Source organism: Copidosoma floridanum, unplaced genomic scaffold, assembly GCF_036245765.1.
Source record: "Copidosoma floridanum isolate Cflo_tuat_1 unplaced genomic scaffold, Cflo_Japanese_pri ptg000021l, whole genome shotgun sequence".
NCBI lineage: Eukaryota > Metazoa > Arthropoda > Insecta > Hymenoptera > Encyrtidae > Copidosoma > Copidosoma floridanum.
In genome coordinates, this window is record NW_028321898.1 from 30,365,198 (window position 1) to 30,383,150 (window position 17,953).

Consider the following 17,953-nt stretch of genomic DNA (forward strand, 5'->3'; position numbering starts at 1 on the left):
TTAGCTTTGACCTCGGTATTATATCTTTTTTCTTGAGTTCGTCAAAAATCAGCTGATCAGGTATACTAGGTCTAACATTTGAAACAATAATTTTTCTGTTATTGCAATTCATCGGGCGTATCTGTAACTTGCAGCTGCCAATTTTTATCTCTTTGATTACATTGCAAAACATGTTAGCAATGCTTTCATACTCAAAACAAATACTGAATAGCGTTAGGGAAATACGAGAGAAATATCTGATGTTCATCTCTCCTGCAGCCAACCGTGCAACATTACGGACAATGTCAAAGTCACTGATGGTGGGAATCCCGGGATAACTCGTATAATCCAGGAGTATAGTTTGACGAAGGTATTGGATAACTTCGAAGGTAGTATCCTTAATTGGGGCTTGAGCAGTTTTGTCGGCGATGTCAAAGCGTGACAGTGCCTCTGACATTTCGTCGTCGGAAGAGGTATTATCCGGGCTATCTTCTTCCAACAGCAGAGAGGACAAGGGGATCCTATTGGCGGCACATGGCGCCGTAGGCAAAGACCAGGGAAGAGGCGTAGACTTAGGCATCCTTGGAGGTTATGTAGTCACTTAGAGGCGGCTACCACCGATTTTCGCAAGTAAGCGATAAAGTTCGCTAAACTCATGGATCTTCGCTAAGCCCACACACTAGAAGCACAGAACGATTGCACCCTGCAACTGTCACAAGTCACACCCAAGAAAAATGCCACTATAGTTGCACACGTCTAACCACCACGGTCCCTCATGCACACTCTATCAATGAGAGAGAGAGAGAGCGCGCAGTTCTAGTCAGATCGCCATAAGCCTGTACTGGGTCCTGGGCGAGTGCGAAAGAGATGCAAGAATATATATATATATATATATACATGTTTATGGCGACCCATCTGATATAGCTAACTTGAACCTGCAGTACCTGCACGTGCAGGTCTCCCACATATTATGTATAGGCACACATACTCGTATAATAGGCATCCTCAATTTGTGATCGAAAGAAGCAAATGTACTGTTTATGAAAAAATACTGAAGTACTCTCATTGTGTATGCAAAAAATACATCTTCCTGCTTAGTTTTTTCCTTTCTTTTTTTTTTTTTCTTTTTTTTTGTCATACAAAAGTATTTTCAAAATAAATAATTTTTTTTTTTCATCGACAGTCGAGAGTGTGTACTTAGTCCTCGCATTATTGCCCAAGTGAAGCTATATACTGGAAAAGAAAACAAATCTTACTTCAATTGCATATCCCTGTAATATCCCTCCGATGTTTCTTTATTAAGTAAGTACAACTGTCAATCAAAGCTCAAACAAAGTATATCAAAACGCCGCACTTATTCAACACGCAATAATGTGTGCTCTCCCCCGCGCTACAACGGTTTTTGTAAAAAACGAACTCGCTCGGATAACAATGAAGAAGAAAGAAGAGAAAAAAAAAAAAAAAAGTCTCGACCCTTTATTGATACCACCAGCAACAATGCAATGAAAATACACTTTAACATCACGTTCCAGTGATGTATACACCTATCGTGCGTATACAAATACACACCGTGTATAATCGCTCGGCTGTCAAACTTATCGGAAATATATTGCATCTGGCAGTTATGTGGGGGGAATAAGAGAACAAAAAAAACGTGACAGAAGACGATCGCATGCTCTGTGCATGTATACATTGTATACACTTCCGCTCGTGCGCTCACAAGAGTCGCAACACTGCCGAGCGCGTCAAACAAAACACTGTTTCGCCTCGGTCTATTTTTTTTTTTTTTTTTTTTTTTCTCTCTTCCCACGAATCCTTGTGGCCGCGTGTGCTTTTCAAATTGTTCGCGATCCCGATAAAAACAGATATAGGTACATACATATTGTACACCGAAAAAGAAGATGCTGAAGAACCTGGTGAAATTCACAGTGGAAACCGGTCGGTCGAAAGTAAGTAAAAAAAAATCTCATGCATCATAGCCTCGAAAATTGGTGATGGCGTTTGTTTGTTTTTGTTTTTTTCTTCCCCCGTAGTCGTTGAACAAAGTGTGCCGTCGTCACCTCAACATCCACGAGAATTCGGCGTACTCGTTGTTGAAATGCGCCGGCATACCAGTCCCGAAGTACGGGCTCGCAAAGACGCCCGACGAAGCGGCCAAAATAGCTGCCGATCTCGGCTCCAAGGACATTGTCCTGAAAGCCCAGGTTCTCGCCGGCGGACGGGGCAAGGGTAAATTCATCGGCAGCAACGCCAGTGGGGTCATTATGTGCGAATCGTGAGTTTTTTTTTTTTTTACTTATTTTTTTTCTAAGGTGTAAAACACACTACTCATTAACGATGCACGCAGGCCGGAGGAGGCGAAACAGTTGGTCAGTCAGATGTTGGGCAAGTACCTGGTGACCAGACAAACCGGCGAGGCCGGTAAGATATGCAACTCCGTGATGGTCACCACGAGAATGTTCACGCGGAAGGAGCTCTACCTCTCAGTGATGATGGCGCGCGAATTCGAAGTACGTTTTTCATCATGCACTAGTAGCGATTTTTTCGAGAACAAAGGAAAAAAGAAAAAAACGTAGTTCGACCGCATCTTTTCCTTGTTTAAGTATTCCAATGCTCGGCGCTAAAACTCGTACACGCGGTCTGCTGGTCAATGTTTTCTGTCGACAAACAGTTTTTATCCACGAGATTATACGCGCGTGTCTGCACTGCACGAGAGATAAACCGTTTACAATCTTTCCACGTTGAATGGATTTTTCTTTTTTTTGTTGCTCTTTTCATAGATATACACGTATGTATATTTGCAATCGGTATATATCGAAAAAAACACGGTAGTGTAGTAGTCACAACACGCGGGTGTAAGCACGTAACACGTATACCACAGAGGTCGACAGCTTTTTCTTTTTTTTTTCACTCAAAGATGTAAAACACGGTGTCGGTGTGTGTATGCAACACTTTTGAACTCGGTGGTGAAAATATACCAATTTCGGTAAATACAATATATGTATGCACACAGGGCCCGGTGGTAATATCCTCGAAGGAGGGTGGGGTGAACATCGAGGAGATCGCGGCCACGAACCCGGGGGCGATATCCTACACGCCGATCGACATCGGCAAGGGCTTGAGCGCCGAGCAGGCGGACGCGATCGCCTGCAGCTTCGGCATCCCCGATCCGGCCGCCATCTCGGAGATCGTTTGCAACCTTTACGAGCTGTTTGTGGAAAAGGACGCCACCCTGCTCGAGATCAATCCCCTGGTCCAGGACCTGTGCGGGCAGTGTGAGTTGGTTGGATCTCCTTTTTTTTCCAAAATTTATACTTATTGGGTCTGGTTGTACGTTGGTAACAGATTACGCGTTGGACTGCAAGTGCAATTTCGACGACAGCGCCGAGTTTCGGCAAAAGGACCTGTTCGCCCTGCGGGACTGGAGCCAGATGGACCCCGTCGAGGTGACGGCTGATAAGTTTGGCTTCAACTACATCGCTCTGGATGGCAACATCGCTTGCATGGTCAACGGTGCCGGTCTGGCCATGGCAACTATGGACATTATCAAACTCTACGGCGGCGAGCCGGCCAACTTCCTCGACGTCGGTGGTGGAGCTGACGTCAACACCATCACCGAGGCTTTCAAGATCGTCATGTCGGATCCTAAGGTATAAGATTGTGTTTTTTATTTTTTCCAAGTAGTAATCGAGGATCATTGTTTTATTTGTAGGTGGAATCGATTTTTGTAAATATATTCGGTGGTATTATACGGTGTGATAAAATAGCGGAGGGTATAATAGCGGCGCTCAAAAATCTCAAGATACCCATTGTGCCGGTGGTTGTGAGGTTGCAGGTAAGTTGTTATTATTTTTCGGGGAGTATGCGAATCGTCATTGATTTTTTCATGATTTATTTAGGGTACAAACGCGGAAAAGGGGAGAAAATTGATATTGGACGCGAAACTGAAAATTATTCCGATCGACGACATGGCGGAGGCCGCGGAAGCGAGCGTCTCGGTTGCCGATATTTGCCGATTAGCGAAGAACCTCGACCTCGACATTGAATTGACGCCCAAAGCCAAAAAGGACAAATGTAAGTCCAAATAAATTGTTATCGTTGTTGAAGTAGATCAACCGCCTCAAGGAAGAATCCGGGTTTTGTCGATGGTTCAAAGTGTGATAGTCTGGATTATGTTTTTTTCGTAAGATTAATTCATATATAGATGAAATGTGTAATATATACAAATGCGTGTACAACGTGGGGTTACTATGACATAGCGTATTGATTGATCGCAAATGTACAATAAACAATTACAAGTACGTATTTAGTTGAACGACTGAGATATACCTGTACACTTTACAATGAAAAAAAGGAAATCCTCTCCAGAGCTCACGCAACGCGCAATACAGGACATTATATTATACGAGCAGCTGTGCACAGTGCACTACGTTCATAATAACTATCATGCTAAAAGCGCGTGTCCACACCTATATACAATACTTACACTTCCTCTACAAAATTTTATATACATTTTACGTGCGAAGGAGGATGTAACATATACTCGCATCATGACCCATCTCTTGGAACGTCTGTGGGACCGTCAAGTTACTCGTCAGCCGTTCTCCGGAGAGAGCTTTCAAGCTGAGCTTTTTTTCAATCGGAGAATGCATTATTCGTATTTTTAATTAACATATCGTATTGAGATTTTGCACTCTCAATTTATCAATTCTTTTCCATTCCAATGAACATTCTAACGAAATCGGTTAACATCATCTTCGAGGGAAACGGGAAAAAAAACTTTTTTTTTCCTTCTAATTCGATTTACTAATTTTATTAATCTGTAAAAGATAAATTAAATTCACAAACAGCACATGTCAACACGTACTTAACAATTTGTACAACGACTCTTGCAAATCTTATTAGATTTCAATCTCCTTTCTAAGTAAATAAATCGTCGTTCTTCTAATATTTATATCTTATCTGGAATTGATGCGATTTCGAAAAAGATAAACAAAACGTATCAAGAGTTGCGTGCTCAAGTTGCGTTTTGAATCGTTTTTTTATACTGTGATTAAAAAACACTTTGACGATAATTAGATGTGCAGCAGCGTGGTATAAGAATTCATGTATGTCACCACGCAGCTAATAGGTAAGTAAGTTATTGTAGCGATAAGAGTGGGAGCTAATAGGAAAGAAATAAAAACAAGTTTGGGGCCAAAGTCAAAGTCGTCAGTTCTCGCGCCACGTTCTCGTGGGATCGTTGGTAGAGCCAAAGAGTAGAAGAGCGGCTATCCACCCACACACGGCTGCGAACGACCGTGCCATTGCCACCAGAGCTGTGCTGTCGCGCCGCCGCTCCGCTTGCAGTTATACAGACAAACATCAGCTAGCCAGCAGCAGCCGCAGCTCTTCCACCACCAAAGATGGCCACCATGCTGTCGCGGACGATCAGCCTCGCGGAGTCTCTCAGCCGCTTCAACGGCGCCAAGGTACGTCCCAATCGAGACCTCGATCCCCTGCGTCCTCCAGGTTCACGTCCTCCGAGTGTGTCCATTTGTCCCTGACGAGCTGAGGGCGGGAACGCGCCAGTCCAAAAAACAGGGTGTTTCTATACGCGTTGTCTGCTAAATTGGGCGCCAGGGTCACGCTTCGACACACGACACGTATACATGTGTGTATATACAACGCGACACGTGTGCGTGCGTGAGTGTCTCCAGATACAAGTATATATACTCACGTGTTGTGTCATTTTATTAGGTGGACAGGCGTTCGATCGAGTTGATAAGTATATTGAGTGTGCCATACAAAAAATATCCGTGATAAAGTGCACCGAGTTTGAATTTTTTTTATTTTTTTCCAAGTACTACTACATTGGGACAACTTTTGTTCTCAAAGTTCCATCGTGATGTACAACGCGCTAATTTTTCGGAGTTTACGTAAGAGCCTTTTTTTTTGCCAATGTGTGACTTTTTATTTTGCGAAACTTATTGGATAAAAAGTCGATCGGAAAGAAAAAACCAGATAGACAGATAGTATGTGTGTGCAACAAGATCAGAGCGCGCGCGCGCTTCGCGCTCAGCTGATGCGAGGTCGTTCGAACGTAATTGCCAGGCCTGACGTGTCGAGGACGTTCGATTTTTTTTTTATTGATCTTTAGAGGGTTTCCTTGCGCACTTTTCTTTTTTTGTTACATTCGTCAAATAAAAATGTTTGAAATGGGGAAATTTTAGTTGTCGGCGGGGTTTTTTTTTTTTGGAATGAAATGACTGTGAAAGCCGAGATTTCCGGTTTGAATGAAGCTTTTGACAGCCGTGACTTTGCCGCTGGCCAGACTTTCGTAAACTGTTTATGTAAGATTTTCGTGCACTGCATCCAAAACAATATTACTTCAAGGCGAAAGTCTTTCTTTTTTTTTTTTTTTTAATGTGATTCGTTTCTAATGTCACCTTTTGAGCATTGCTTTGATTTTTTTATGAATTAAAACTTGAAAATTGTTGTTATCCGAGGCCACGATTGGATAACAAATTAAGTGCGAAGAGTAAAAAAGAATAGGGAACGTACAATGTTTCCAATGAATTGTTACATCATTACGAGGAATTCATGTACGAATCGCTTGTCAATGAATTATTAAAATCATCGGGAAAATTACCAAAAATAAATCTATTCGCAATGCCTTTATCGTTGCAAATTCATTGATTTTACTTCCGGCATTATTATATATAGTCCGCGATGATAAACAAAGAAGAAAAAAAGCGTAGCGTTTAACCCTCGGCGACATCGACTTTTTGTTGCGTCGCCTCTCATTGACAAGTGTAGGTCAGTGTCACTTGGTTCGATGCCATTACTGGGCTTACTCTATTTTTACAATTAGGCATAACGCAAGTAAGTATATATGTATAAAAAAAACGTGTACAACGTAGCTCTTGAGAAGAGAGACAACGACAAATCAGCATTACGAACGACTGATGATAAACTCGATAACAACAAAATGACGAGTATACTTTGTTGCAGATATTGGCATGCGCCACAAACGGCAGCTTAAACAAGCAGCCCAGCCGGAATCTCAATGTCCACGAGCACATAAGCTACAGCATTCTCAATGAAGCCGGCATACCTACGCCCAAGTTTGGCGTCGCCAAGACACCAGACGAGGCAGCTAAGCTTGCAAAAGACCTCAACACCAAGGATATCGTGCTCAAGGCCCAAGTGTTGGCCGGTGGCCGTGGCAAGGGCCACTTCAAGGGCGGAAATGTCAGTGGCGTCAAGATGTGCGAGACGTACGTATTTTTTTATTTATCTTTTTTTGGTATATTACGATAGGAATAATCAGTAGTAATGCACTTTTATGGTTTTGTTAATATCTTTGTTGGCTTGTTTCTGTCTGCTGTTCTGTATGATAACCCAGTTTGATGAGATAAATTTGATGATTATGCTAATATCTCTAATCGTGACATGAAAAAGTATTGTAGATGTAAGAGCAATCAACTCTACCCTTGTTTCGAAAAAGAAAGTAACTTTTTTTTTCCGTCGACTCATTGCAGGCCGGAAGAGGCGAAACAGTTGGCCAGTCAGATGTTGGGCAAGCTCTTGGTGACAAAACAAACCGGCGAAGCTGGAAGAATATGCAACGCAGTCATGGTCACCCAGAGGATGTTTCCGCGCAAGGAGTACTACTTGGCAGTTATGATGGAGCGAGCTTTTGGAGGTCCAGTCATCATCGCCTCGAGTCAGGGTGGCGTTAACATCGAGGAGGTCGCCGCCACCAATCCTCAGGCCATTATGTACGAACCCATCGATATCAACAAGGGTATTACCAAAGATCAGGCCGACAGAATCGCCGTCAAACTTAGACTCGAAAACGTCAAAGATTACATTTCTCAGATGATACTCAACATGTACAGTCTGTTCGTAAAGAAGGACGCGCTTCTGATCGAGGTGAATCCCCTTGCCGAAGACATCAACGGAAAATGTATGTTTTACCCATTTTATTAAATTTCAAAGTTGTACGTACCCCGCGATGAGTAATTAAAATTTTTCTCTTTTTCGTGCAGATTTTGCGCTGGATTGCAAATGCAGGTTCGACGACAATGCCGAGTTTAGGCAAAAGGATCTGTTCGCGCTGCGCGACTGGACGCAAGAAGATCCGAAAGAAGTAGAGGCTGCAAAATTCGAGCTCAATTACATCGCTCTGGATGGCAACATTGGCTGCATGGTGAATGGCGCCGGCCTGGCCATGGCAACTATGGACATCATCAAGCTGCACGGTGGTGAGCCGGCCAACTTCCTGGACGTCGGAGGTGGTGCGACTGCGTCAGCCGTCAAGGAAGCCTTTAAAATCATCACCTCGGACAAGAAGGTAAGGTTTACGACTAAAATTTAGTAACACTTTTATTGGATATATTTTTGTCCTATGATCGAGTTTTGTCGATTTATTTTTAGAACAAAGCTATAAGTAATGTCTTGATTATTGCAGGTTCACGCGCTGCTAGTTAACATTTTTGGAGGTATTATGAGGTGCGACGTCATTGCCGAAGGTATTATAGCTGCAACTAAAGAGCTTGACCTCAAAATACCAGTTGTTGTTAGATTACAGGTAAATGATGAACAATTATTGTCTACAATATGTATTTCGTGAGTTTTTTAAAATCATATGTCATTGTTTTCAGGGAACCAACGTTGATGAGGCTAAAGCTTTGATCGCAAATGCAGGCTTAAAAATCGTGCCTGTCGACGATCTCGATGAGGCTGCCCGAGTCGCTGTCAAGCTGTCCACTATCGTCAAACTCGCTCAGTCCGCGAATCTGAGCGTAAACTTCGAAATACCTCAAATCTCCTAAAATGTGTTTCGTAAAAAAAAAAAGAAAAAAAAAAAAATAAGAAAAAATTAAAATTTTAAACGATTGAGAAGAAAGCTAAGTTAATCGGTAATAACTAAAAGTAACTAAGTAAAGCAATGTGTGATAATCGCACCTATTGTTTCAAAGGGAGTGCAATCAGTCACGTGTACACATCCCAAGAGACAACACGATTGCACACAACACACAATGCTAACGAAGTTTGTTGAGAAACCGTGCGCAACCTTTCATCAATGTGCTAAAGATATGCGAATAAACGAGTTTTTGCTGCCACTCGCGCCGACTGTCAAGATGAATCGTGCACGTGTAGTATAATAGTGACATTCACTTTGACGCTATTGCGGGTGGCTATCGATTCACTTTAGATTGGTTGTGCTGCACATGGCAGTAAAAATTAGATACTTTGATGAGTTACGTACGGTTCATCGGTTATATTTTCCTGCTCTTGGGGTTGTATTTGTTCCAAACTCAAGTTCGTCTGTTTAAATGCGTTTTTATTAAAAGTCTTTTGGTTGCTCGGAGCGCCAGAAGGACACGGGGCTGCCAAGTAACGTTGAATATGATAAATATTTATCAATCTTAAATGATCGTAATAGGAAAAAAAGCATCGCTGTAATTCGTGTATGGAAACATGTAATTATACGCGCTGTAACTCATACGAACACTTGAATTTTTCTCTCTATCTTTGATGCAAGCATGAAAAAAGAAACGATAAATCATTGTTTTTCGTAACTTAATTTTTAGTAATTTATTTTATTCGAGTGGCTTTTACATCTAAACTTTACACCTCTTTCGAGAGAAACGTATGTGCTTCAGTATTAAGGGAACATTTCAGTGTTTGAAAGTAAAAAAAAAATAAAATTATTCTGGGTGAAAAAAATAAATCTCCATGTTAACAAATACGTTCACATATTTTTACACCTCCAGAATTTCGGAATAAACGGAGCAAATGAACGAATCATTGTAAAACCTAATCTTAATATTATTGTGTTTGAGTCAGCCTGTTTAATGTAATATATATATACATAGTTATATATACATAAATTATTTTACATAATTTCATTTTTGTCTTTCTTTTGCTGTGCACTAAAATAACTTTCAAATTTCACTACGCAATGCACCATATATATATTTATATTAAATTTTTAGCTTGTATATTTATTTGCTATCATATAGAATTACCAATAATAGTATTTATTTTGAAAAAACACGACTACGAATTAAATCGAAATATTTTTATTTCCATTTAAGCTTCTAAAGCAATTCACTGCAGAATAAAATAAAATGAAAATCACGCTTTTTTTGTTTGAATCATTTAAATATTTATTTTATCGCAGGTTTTGGTTGATTTCAAATTTTATCAAATAAAAAAAATCTAAATTCCTGTGAGCAATTCACTCAATAAAAAAAATTGAAAAATTGTTCACAAACTCCCGGGCAAATGGTGAGTATGTTGCAAAGAGCTGAAATATCATAAAACGCAACCAAACTAAAGTATCAAAAAAAAAAGAGAAAAGTTGGAGAAAAGGAAAGGAAAAAGGAAAACAGAGAGAGAGAGAGCTGTCAGTGCTGTCATTCGCTCATTCGTTGACTCGTCGCCATCGGTTCATTTTGGTCGAATCCAAAAAACCATAAAGGCATTGTCGGCAAGATTGGAATGAGCACACAATTGTCGTGTACCCGTGGCGAGTGTGTAGAAAGTCAGAATTGTTTTCGTCAGTCGTTTCATTACGAGACCGCGTTCTGTGTCACTTTTCGCGGAAAGGAGCACAAGAGAGAAGAGAACAAAAACACCGCACACTCCATCCCCATGGAATTTGACTGACTGCTGTGTATGTCCGCGTGCCTATACCTACATGTAGTACAGTAGTTTTGGTGGATTAGTATCGCATCGTGATCGTACATTTCGTACTGCGTGTTTTTTTTTTTATAATAGGTGTACTCGCGAATCACAAGCTCGAGAGAAAGAGAGTGAAATCACAGCCGCTCTCTCGGTGCGTGTTTTGGCGGAAGAGAAAAATTTTCATACTTTGGACTGCATCTCTTGAAAGGATTATAAAAATGGCTGCTGTATCTTATCACATTGCTAATCTTCTGGAGAAGGTGAGTACTCGTCGGCGAGGGAGGGAATGTTTTGTCGCATCATACTTTGGCACTGAATCGGAAGTATAGGAAGCGGCATCCAAGCAATGAGGGAGCTAGCCTGGACACAATGCGCACTACGTTGGAAATCTAACCTCGCTGCTCTCTCAAATTCATTACGATGAGATATTTGCTTGAAAATTGGATTGCCAGGGTTTTCCAGATTTTACCGGGGTCTATTGTCTTTCTGTTTTTTGATTCTTTGAGAAATTGGGATATTTGAAGCTGCGATGGCTTTGGTTGAGTTAGGCTCCTACGTGGACAACTAAGACACGAATCTTGGCATGTGAGGAAAATGAAAAAAATATATGCTCCTTGCAAACCAAAATACGATGTCACTTAATTTAGACATTTTAGTTTTGATGTTTTTTCAAGCAACAATGCAGCGTTATGGTCTTCAACATTCTTTTTTTAGATTACTTAAAATAACATTCGTTGATGACTGAATTGCCAGAGTCTAACGCCCCTATGATGAAAATATGTACTGCCAATGTCTTTTTGTTTCTCAACTGTGTATATTTATTTAAGTTTATTTATAGCCTATTGTCTTGTGTGCTTTTTATTTTTACGATTGTTTTAGTATTTTGGAAAATGATATTAAATGCTTCAAGTAAACGTTGTTTAAACTAAATGTTTTTTTTTGTTTTTTTTTTTTTTCTTCTGAATAGATGACCTCCAATGACAAGGATTTTAGATTCATGGCAACAAACGATCTAATGGCAGAGTTGCAGAAGCATAACATAATATTGGATGATGACTCGGAACGGAAAGTTGTAAAGATGCTTTTAAAATTACTGGAAGACAAAAATGGAGAAGTACAAAATCTTGCTGTTAAATGGTATAAACAAAACTATTTGAAAGTACAAAAATCTCTTGCTCAGAACAAACAACTCGTTACAATATTTAATCGATTTTAGCTTGGGTCCATTGGTCAACAAAGTCAAAGAATTTCAGGTAGAAACAATCGTTGACTCTCTTTGTAGCAACATGGTATCCGACAAAGAACAACTCAGAGATATTTCCAGCATTGGTCTCAAAACTGTGATTGCGGAATTACCTACAAGTAACAACTTGGCTGCTAATGTTTGCAGGAGAATCACTGGCAGACTGACTACAGCTATTGAGAAAGTGAGCAAACAAATTTTAAATTGATCATTGGTATTCGTAATCACAACTCGATAATTTTTATATCTCGCAGCAAGAGGATGTACCTGTTCAGTTGGAAGCTCTGGACATAATTGCAGATTTGCTCTCGCGTTTTGGTTCTCTCCTGGTTATGTTTCACTCTATGATTTTGAATGCACTGCTTCCACAGCTTTCATCTCCCAGACAAGCTGTCCGCAAGAGAACAATCGTGGCTCTCAGTTATCTTATGACTACGGCAAATAGCACCTTGTACAACAAGCTTTTGGACCATTTATTAGAAGGCTTGTCCAACAACAAAGTCAACAATATTATTCGCACCTACATACAGTGCATTGCGTCTATCTGCCGACACGCTGGTCACAGATTTGGCGAGCAAATTGAAAAAGTCATGCCTCTTATCATTCAGTACAGTAACGAGGATGACGACGAACTTAGAGAGTTTTGTTTGCAAGCTTTTGAAGCTTTTGTTCAGCGTTGTCCAAAAGAAATTACTCCCTACATTCAGCAAGTATGCTTATAAATGAATGTCAACTTATCAATCTTACTTTTTAGTTTAACTACTCAGTAATATTATACACGTATATTATTTCTTTAGATCATAGAAATATGCTTAAAGTATCTCACATACGATCCAAATTATAACTATGATGATGAGGCTGACATGTCTGATGGTGAAAACGCAGTCATGGAAATGGAAGAGGATGGTGAGGATGAGGCTGATGATGAGTATTCAGATGACGACGACATGAGCTGGAAGGTGCGTCGGGCGGCCACAAAGTGCCTTGAGGCTGTCATTTCTAGTAGGAGAGAGTTACTCTCTGACCTTTACAGGATTGTTTCGCCAGCCCTTATCGCAAGATTCAAAGGTAACATACCCTTGAAATTTTTAAATCATAAAACACTTTCCATAGTGCAACCAACTGATTCTTTTTAATTATTTCAGAGCGAGAAGAAAATGTCAAGTCTGACATTTTCCATGCATATTCAACGCTGTTGCGTCAAACAAGACCGACTGTAGGCATAGTCCTTGATCCAGACTCGATGGAAGACGAAGAGGGCCCCATTTCCCTTCTTCAGCAGCAGGTTCCACTGATTGTCAAAGCAGTATATAGACAAATGAAAGAAAAGAGTATCAAAACCCGCCAGGATTGCTTGTTTCTACTTAAAGAGCTTGTGACTGTACTCCCTGGTGCTCTCACCCACCATATACCCGCTCTCATACCAGGCATTCAGTATTCTTTGGGTGAAAAGAATTCCTCCAGCAATATGAAAATTGACACACTAGCGTTTGTGCACACTCTTTTGTCTTCTCATCAGCCTGAGGTATTTCACAAACATTTGTCCGTTCTCGCGCCGCCAATCATCGCGGCAGTCAGTGATCCGTTCTATAAGATCACGGCAGAGGCTCTTCTCGTCCTGCAACAGCTTGTTCAGGTCATCAGACCACATGGTAAATAAAAATTTTAAAATATTTTTGTTATTCTTTGTGATTTTTAAAATCTTAATGAAACTCTTTATTTTATTTTTCTAGACAAACCTTCAAACTTTGATTTCACTCCACTGTCTAGTGAATTGTACTGGTCGACACTGTCACGATTGCGTACGGCCGATATTGATCAGGAAGTGAAAGAACGAGCCATTGCGTGCATGGGTCAGATCATTGCTCATCTTGGAGACGTTTTGCAAAATGAATTGGCTACGTGTCTTCCAATCTTCCTTGAAAGACTTCGCAATGAAATCACACGTCTCACAACTGTCAAGGTTTGTATTATTTACGTTATGCTCATTATTAATACTAAATTGAGCCAAAAGTATTTAAATCGCAATTTTATTTTACAGGCATTGACTTGTATAGCTTCCTCACCGCTTCACATCAATTTGGCGCCAATCCTATCAGACACCGTACCAATTTTAGGTTCCTTTTTGCGCAAAAATCAGCGCGCTCTGAAACTGAGCTCGCTAGTGTTGTTGGACAAGTTGTTGAAAAAATATTGCAATGATATACATCCCGACCTCCTTGAAAAAATTACCTGTGAACTGAATGTACTTGTCTGCGAATCTGACCTTCATATTGCGCAGCTTACTCTTACTCTACTCACGACCATCGCAAAACTTTATTCATCTGCTCTCCAGCAAATCTTGCCTCTGTACATCCTGAGCCAAGTCCTGATACTCGTCAGATCGCCTTTGCTTCAAGGTAAGGAATTTTACTTTAAATACTCTATCATTGTTTTAACGATTTTTCCCTTGAATATTGTCTAAATTTATCCCTAATTATTCAGAAAACAATAGACTGTGATTAACAAGAAAATACATTTTAATTAGGCGCTGCACTGACTTCGATGCTAGAATTCTTCCAGGCGCTAGTTCAGGCAAATGTGCCCAATTTGAGTTTTAGAGAATTATTGAGAATGCTTATCGAGCCGGTTAGTACTGAGACCTTACACAAACAGGCCTATCTGTCTTTGGCCAAGTGTACCGCAGCTCTCACAATAGCCAAGCCAGAAGAAGCTATGGTAGTTGTTCAAGAGTTTCTAAAAGATGTCAATGTTAAAACTCCCGATGCTCGTCATATTTTCGCCCTGCTTGTCATTGGTGAAATTGGTCGCCACACGTAAGTTGACTTGTATGTTTATCAACCATCGGATAAATTGTATCGATTATTTTTATTTTTAGAGATCTAAGCAGTGTCCATTCACTGAAACAGATTATTCTGGAGTCCTTCGCGTCTTCGTCGGAAGAGGTCAAACAAGCAGCCAGCTATACGTTGGGTAACGTAGCCGTTGGAAATCTGCCCGAGTATCTTCCCTTCATACTCACGGAAATCGAGCAACAGCCTAAACGCCAGTATCTACTGCTTCATTCTTTAAAAGAGGTACATCTAATTTTTATTTAATATGTAAATGCACGAAGCTGATATTTTTTCAATAATTAATTTAACAATGTACATTTTTTGTTAGATCATTGCTTGTCAGTCTGCTAGCAAGTCAGGTGTAACGAATCTACAAAATTTCGTGCCTTCCATTTGGATTCTATTGCATCGGCACTGTGAGTGTACCGAAGAAGGCACACGTAACGTCGTTGCTGAGTGTCTTGGTAAGCTCACTTTGATTGATCCTGTCAATTTGTTGCCGCGTCTTCAAGATCTCCTCAAATCCGAATCGCCTCTAACAAGAACAACGACGGTCACCGCGATTAAATTCACTATTTCGGACCAGGTAAGCTTGGATGAATTTTTAGCTAATTAACTAGTCTAACTTTTATCGTCATTTTAATTTATTTCTGCTTTTTCTGTTTACAGCCTCAACCTATCGATCCAATGTTGAAACAATGTATGGGTCACTTTTTAGCTACTTTAGAGGATCAAGACTTGAACGTCAGAAGGGTAGCACTGGTAGCATTTAACTCGGCTGCTCATAATAAGCCAATGCTGGTGCGAGATCTTCTCGACTCAACTCTGCCACATTTGTACGCAGAGACTAAAGTTAAGAAAGAACTGATTAGAGAAGTAGAAATGGGTCCGTTTAAGCACACAGTCGATGACGGTCTGGATTTGCGAAAGGCTGCGTTTGAGTGCATGTACACACTTATTGACGCTTGTCTGGATCGACTGGACATTTTTGAATTCTTGAATCACATCGAAAGTGGTCTCAGGGATCATTACGACATTAAAATGTTGACTTATCTCATGGTCGCGCGATTGGCTCAGCTATGTCCCAACGCCGTTTTGCAGAGTAAGTGATATTTATCTATTTCATTTATCTATCAAGATGAGTGATCCGCCTAGTTCGTGAAATAATTAATTTTTGTTAACTCCAAGGGCTTGACAGACTGGTTGAACCACTGAAAAATACTTGCACAATGAAAGTCAAGCAGAACTCTGTAAAGCAGGAGTACGAGAAACAAGACGAGCTCAAGCGATCAGCGTTGCGCGCAGTGGCTGCTCTTCTCTTAATCCCGGACGCCGGTAAGTCGTAAAAAACGAGTTACTCTAATAATCTTGCCTTCAGGCAAAACGGGGATAAGTCGTTAAAACTTGACTTATCAAGTCACTTATGACTTGAGAAATGTGCCATTAAAACACTTTATCTGCGACAATTAACACTAAGGAATGCATGATTATTTTAATAATTTATTAATTTTTTAAATATTCGGGAAATACTTGACTCTTAACATGCTTACGTTTATCTGTTAGACAAAAATCCAGCACTGAGCGAGTTCGTGGCGCATATCAGGGCTACCCAAGAGCTCCAGCCACTCTTTGAACTTATCCAAAAAGACTGCGTGGGCACAAACCACAACGATACTAATTTAATGGATCAAAGCTAAGGACTGCGTCAGCAATTGTTTTGTGGTATCTTTTGGCACGTAACGAGGACAGCTAATGGTGAGATGTTGGCTCGGATTTTGTATACATGACGTCGTTTTTTTAGCATTACCGAGCTCTTGATATATATATTTAAAAAAAAAAAAAAAAAAAGTTCTTAAATAAACTAGTGTGTTAGGTGTGTTACACAACAACACCAGCCACGTCATTAAACGCAAATTCTTTGGCGTGAAATCATTAACTACCCTCGTCCACGATTGTCTAAAGATTTAAGGTTTCAAGTACGCAAAATGATCATTGATGAAAGTGATTGATAAACAAAAATCAACCATCGAAAGTTACGTTATTTTTTCATTTTAATATCATCATCACACCTTGATCAGCAAACTAAAAGGGTTGGCAGTAAAGTGAGAAATGAGTAGTATAAAAAAAAGACAAGAAACAAAAAAAGTTAGCTTCAGTTAATGTGATTTATATTTAGCTTTAAAGCCTGTATAAACGTAAAGGATTAAAAGAATAAATTTACCGGACGTTTCAATACAACATGCGTTTTATTGTGAAGTGTAAATCGGCGTGAAATGACAAGATTGGTTGTACAGCCGTAACATCGTCAATCATCATTTTCCATTCCAGCTTCTCTTACGTATTTGTAAATTGACACCGAAATTATTGCTTGGAACTTGACTCGAAAATCTACCAAGTTCTCACGACAAATCTATTCAACAATTTCTTTTCACCGTTTAGAAACAAACCCGTTCGCGACCCCAGTCATCTACAATAACATGCCATCGCTTATTCCGCGAATAAAGAAGGGAAAGAAGCGCACGGTCGCGCTCTCAAACAGGCGTGAAACGAAAAGCGACTACGTGCCGTTTTGCATAATCTGCATGGACGTCGCCGGAGAAGAGCCATAATGCAACCGCTGGCGCGCGAGCGCTTTTATCACCATTTTTTTTTTTTTTTTCCTCTTTTTTATCTTGCACGAGGACGCTGGTTTGCCTAAGAAAAGACAGATTCGAGAACGAACGATCTCGCGGAATGCAAGCAGACCAGACGGCGACGATCTTCCCGAAGTCTCGGTAAGACGTGATTGCTTTCAAGGGTTACGAGATGTGGTGGTTGCCATGATGGTAATAGAGTAAAATAGGGCTGCTTTTTGTATAATTTGTTTCTTTTTCATTTGCGTATTAAACTGCGCGTCCACAACTTGAGATTTCAATGTGTCACAGATGCAATGACCATAATGGTATCTCACGGGCAAACTTGATCAAGGATGCTTTTTTAATTTTTTGCCAAAAAATTTTCATAACGTGGTACTTGAAAAACTTTTTTCCAGCAATAACGATCGCTTAAATCCGGAATTTATTTATTTTTTTTACTATTTGGAAAGCCACAAAATGGTTGTGCCCAAGCCTGCTCACAGAAAAAGGGGAAATTTCTGTAAAGTTTCCTCTGACTGCAAGCTTTTAAAAAAATTTCTTAGAATTTCCGTTTTACCATTACCACGTAGATATTATGTACC

The 17,953-nt window shown here is 40.2% G+C and overlaps 3 protein-coding genes across 4 annotated transcripts; all 3 read left to right on the forward strand.

The window, feature by feature from the left end:
* Nucleotides 1–1,696: 1,696 nt before the first annotated feature.
* Nucleotides 1,697–4,280, forward strand: LOC149374272 (succinate--CoA ligase [ADP-forming] subunit beta, mitochondrial-like). Its single transcript, XM_089594143.1, has 7 exons — nucleotides 1,697–1,928; nucleotides 2,013–2,254; nucleotides 2,327–2,489; nucleotides 2,993–3,254; nucleotides 3,325–3,629; nucleotides 3,692–3,814; nucleotides 3,879–4,280. The coding sequence occupies exons 1-7, from the start codon at nucleotides 1,881–1,883 to the stop codon at nucleotides 4,065–4,067; spliced, it is 1,332 nt and encodes a 443-aa protein (XP_089450269.1). The 5' UTR covers nucleotides 1,697–1,880; the 3' UTR covers nucleotides 4,068–4,280.
* An 886-nt stretch (nucleotides 4,281–5,166) lies between these two features.
* Nucleotides 5,167–10,110, forward strand: LOC106647669 (Succinyl-coenzyme A synthetase beta subunit, ADP-forming). Its single transcript, XM_089594144.1, has 6 exons — nucleotides 5,167–5,450; nucleotides 6,973–7,238; nucleotides 7,503–7,930; nucleotides 8,013–8,317; nucleotides 8,435–8,554; nucleotides 8,628–10,110. Exons 1-6 carry the CDS (start codon nucleotides 5,385–5,387, stop codon nucleotides 8,796–8,798), a joined length of 1,356 nt encoding a protein of 451 aa, XP_089450270.1. The 5' UTR covers nucleotides 5,167–5,384; the 3' UTR covers nucleotides 8,799–10,110.
* A 282-nt stretch (nucleotides 10,111–10,392) lies between these two features.
* On the forward strand, nucleotides 10,393–16,765 carry Cand1 (Cullin-associated and neddylation-dissociated 1). Of its 2 annotated transcripts, none has more exons than XM_014364243.2 (15): nucleotides 10,393–10,648; nucleotides 10,753–10,919; nucleotides 11,627–11,796; nucleotides 11,876–12,086; nucleotides 12,157–12,612; nucleotides 12,700–12,970; nucleotides 13,048–13,554; nucleotides 13,636–13,865; nucleotides 13,944–14,301; nucleotides 14,430–14,718; nucleotides 14,781–14,979; nucleotides 15,065–15,322; nucleotides 15,406–15,838; nucleotides 15,925–16,071; nucleotides 16,300–16,765. In XM_014364243.2, the coding sequence occupies exons 2-15, from the start codon at nucleotides 10,878–10,880 to the stop codon at nucleotides 16,431–16,433; spliced, it is 3,705 nt and encodes a 1,234-aa protein (XP_014219729.2). In that variant the 5' UTR covers nucleotides 10,393–10,648; nucleotides 10,753–10,877; the 3' UTR covers nucleotides 16,434–16,765. The 2 variants fall into 2 exon arrangements, with proteins under 2 accessions (XP_014219729.2, XP_014219728.2); XM_014364242.2 differs by having other exon boundaries at nucleotides 10,531–10,652.
* Nucleotides 16,766–17,953: the final 1,188 nt, after the last annotated feature.

Bases quoted from the DNA above. Each gene is read 5' to 3' on its own strand.
- Cand1 (XM_014364243.2), top strand. From the start codon at position 10,878: ATGGCTGCTGTATCTTATCACATTGCTAATCTTCTGGAGAAG. The intron at 13,866-13,943 runs GTTTGTATTATT...TTTATTTTACAG, and splicing joins CACGTCTCACAACTGTCAAG to GCATTGACTTGTATAGCTTC. The intron at 14,719-14,780 runs GTAAGTTGACTT...TTTTATTTTTAG, and splicing joins GGTGAAATTGGTCGCCACAC to AGATCTAAGCAGTGTCCATT.
- LOC149374272 (XM_089594143.1), top strand. From the start codon at position 1,881: ATGCTGAAGAACCTGGTGAAATTCACAGTGGAAACCGGTCGGTCGAAA. The intron at 3,630-3,691 runs GTATAAGATTGT...TTTTATTTGTAG, and splicing joins TCGTCATGTCGGATCCTAAG to GTGGAATCGATTTTTGTAAA. The intron at 3,815-3,878 runs GTAAGTTGTTAT...TGATTTATTTAG, and splicing joins CGGTGGTTGTGAGGTTGCAG to GGTACAAACGCGGAAAAGGG.
- LOC106647669 (XM_089594144.1), top strand. From the start codon at position 5,385: ATGGCCACCATGCTGTCGCGGACGATCAGCCTCGCGGAGTCTCTCAGC. The intron at 5,451-6,972 runs GTACGTCCCAAT...ACTTTGTTGCAG, and splicing joins GCCGCTTCAACGGCGCCAAG to ATATTGGCATGCGCCACAAA. The intron at 8,555-8,627 runs GTAAATGATGAA...CATTGTTTTCAG, and splicing joins CAGTTGTTGTTAGATTACAG to GGAACCAACGTTGATGAGGC.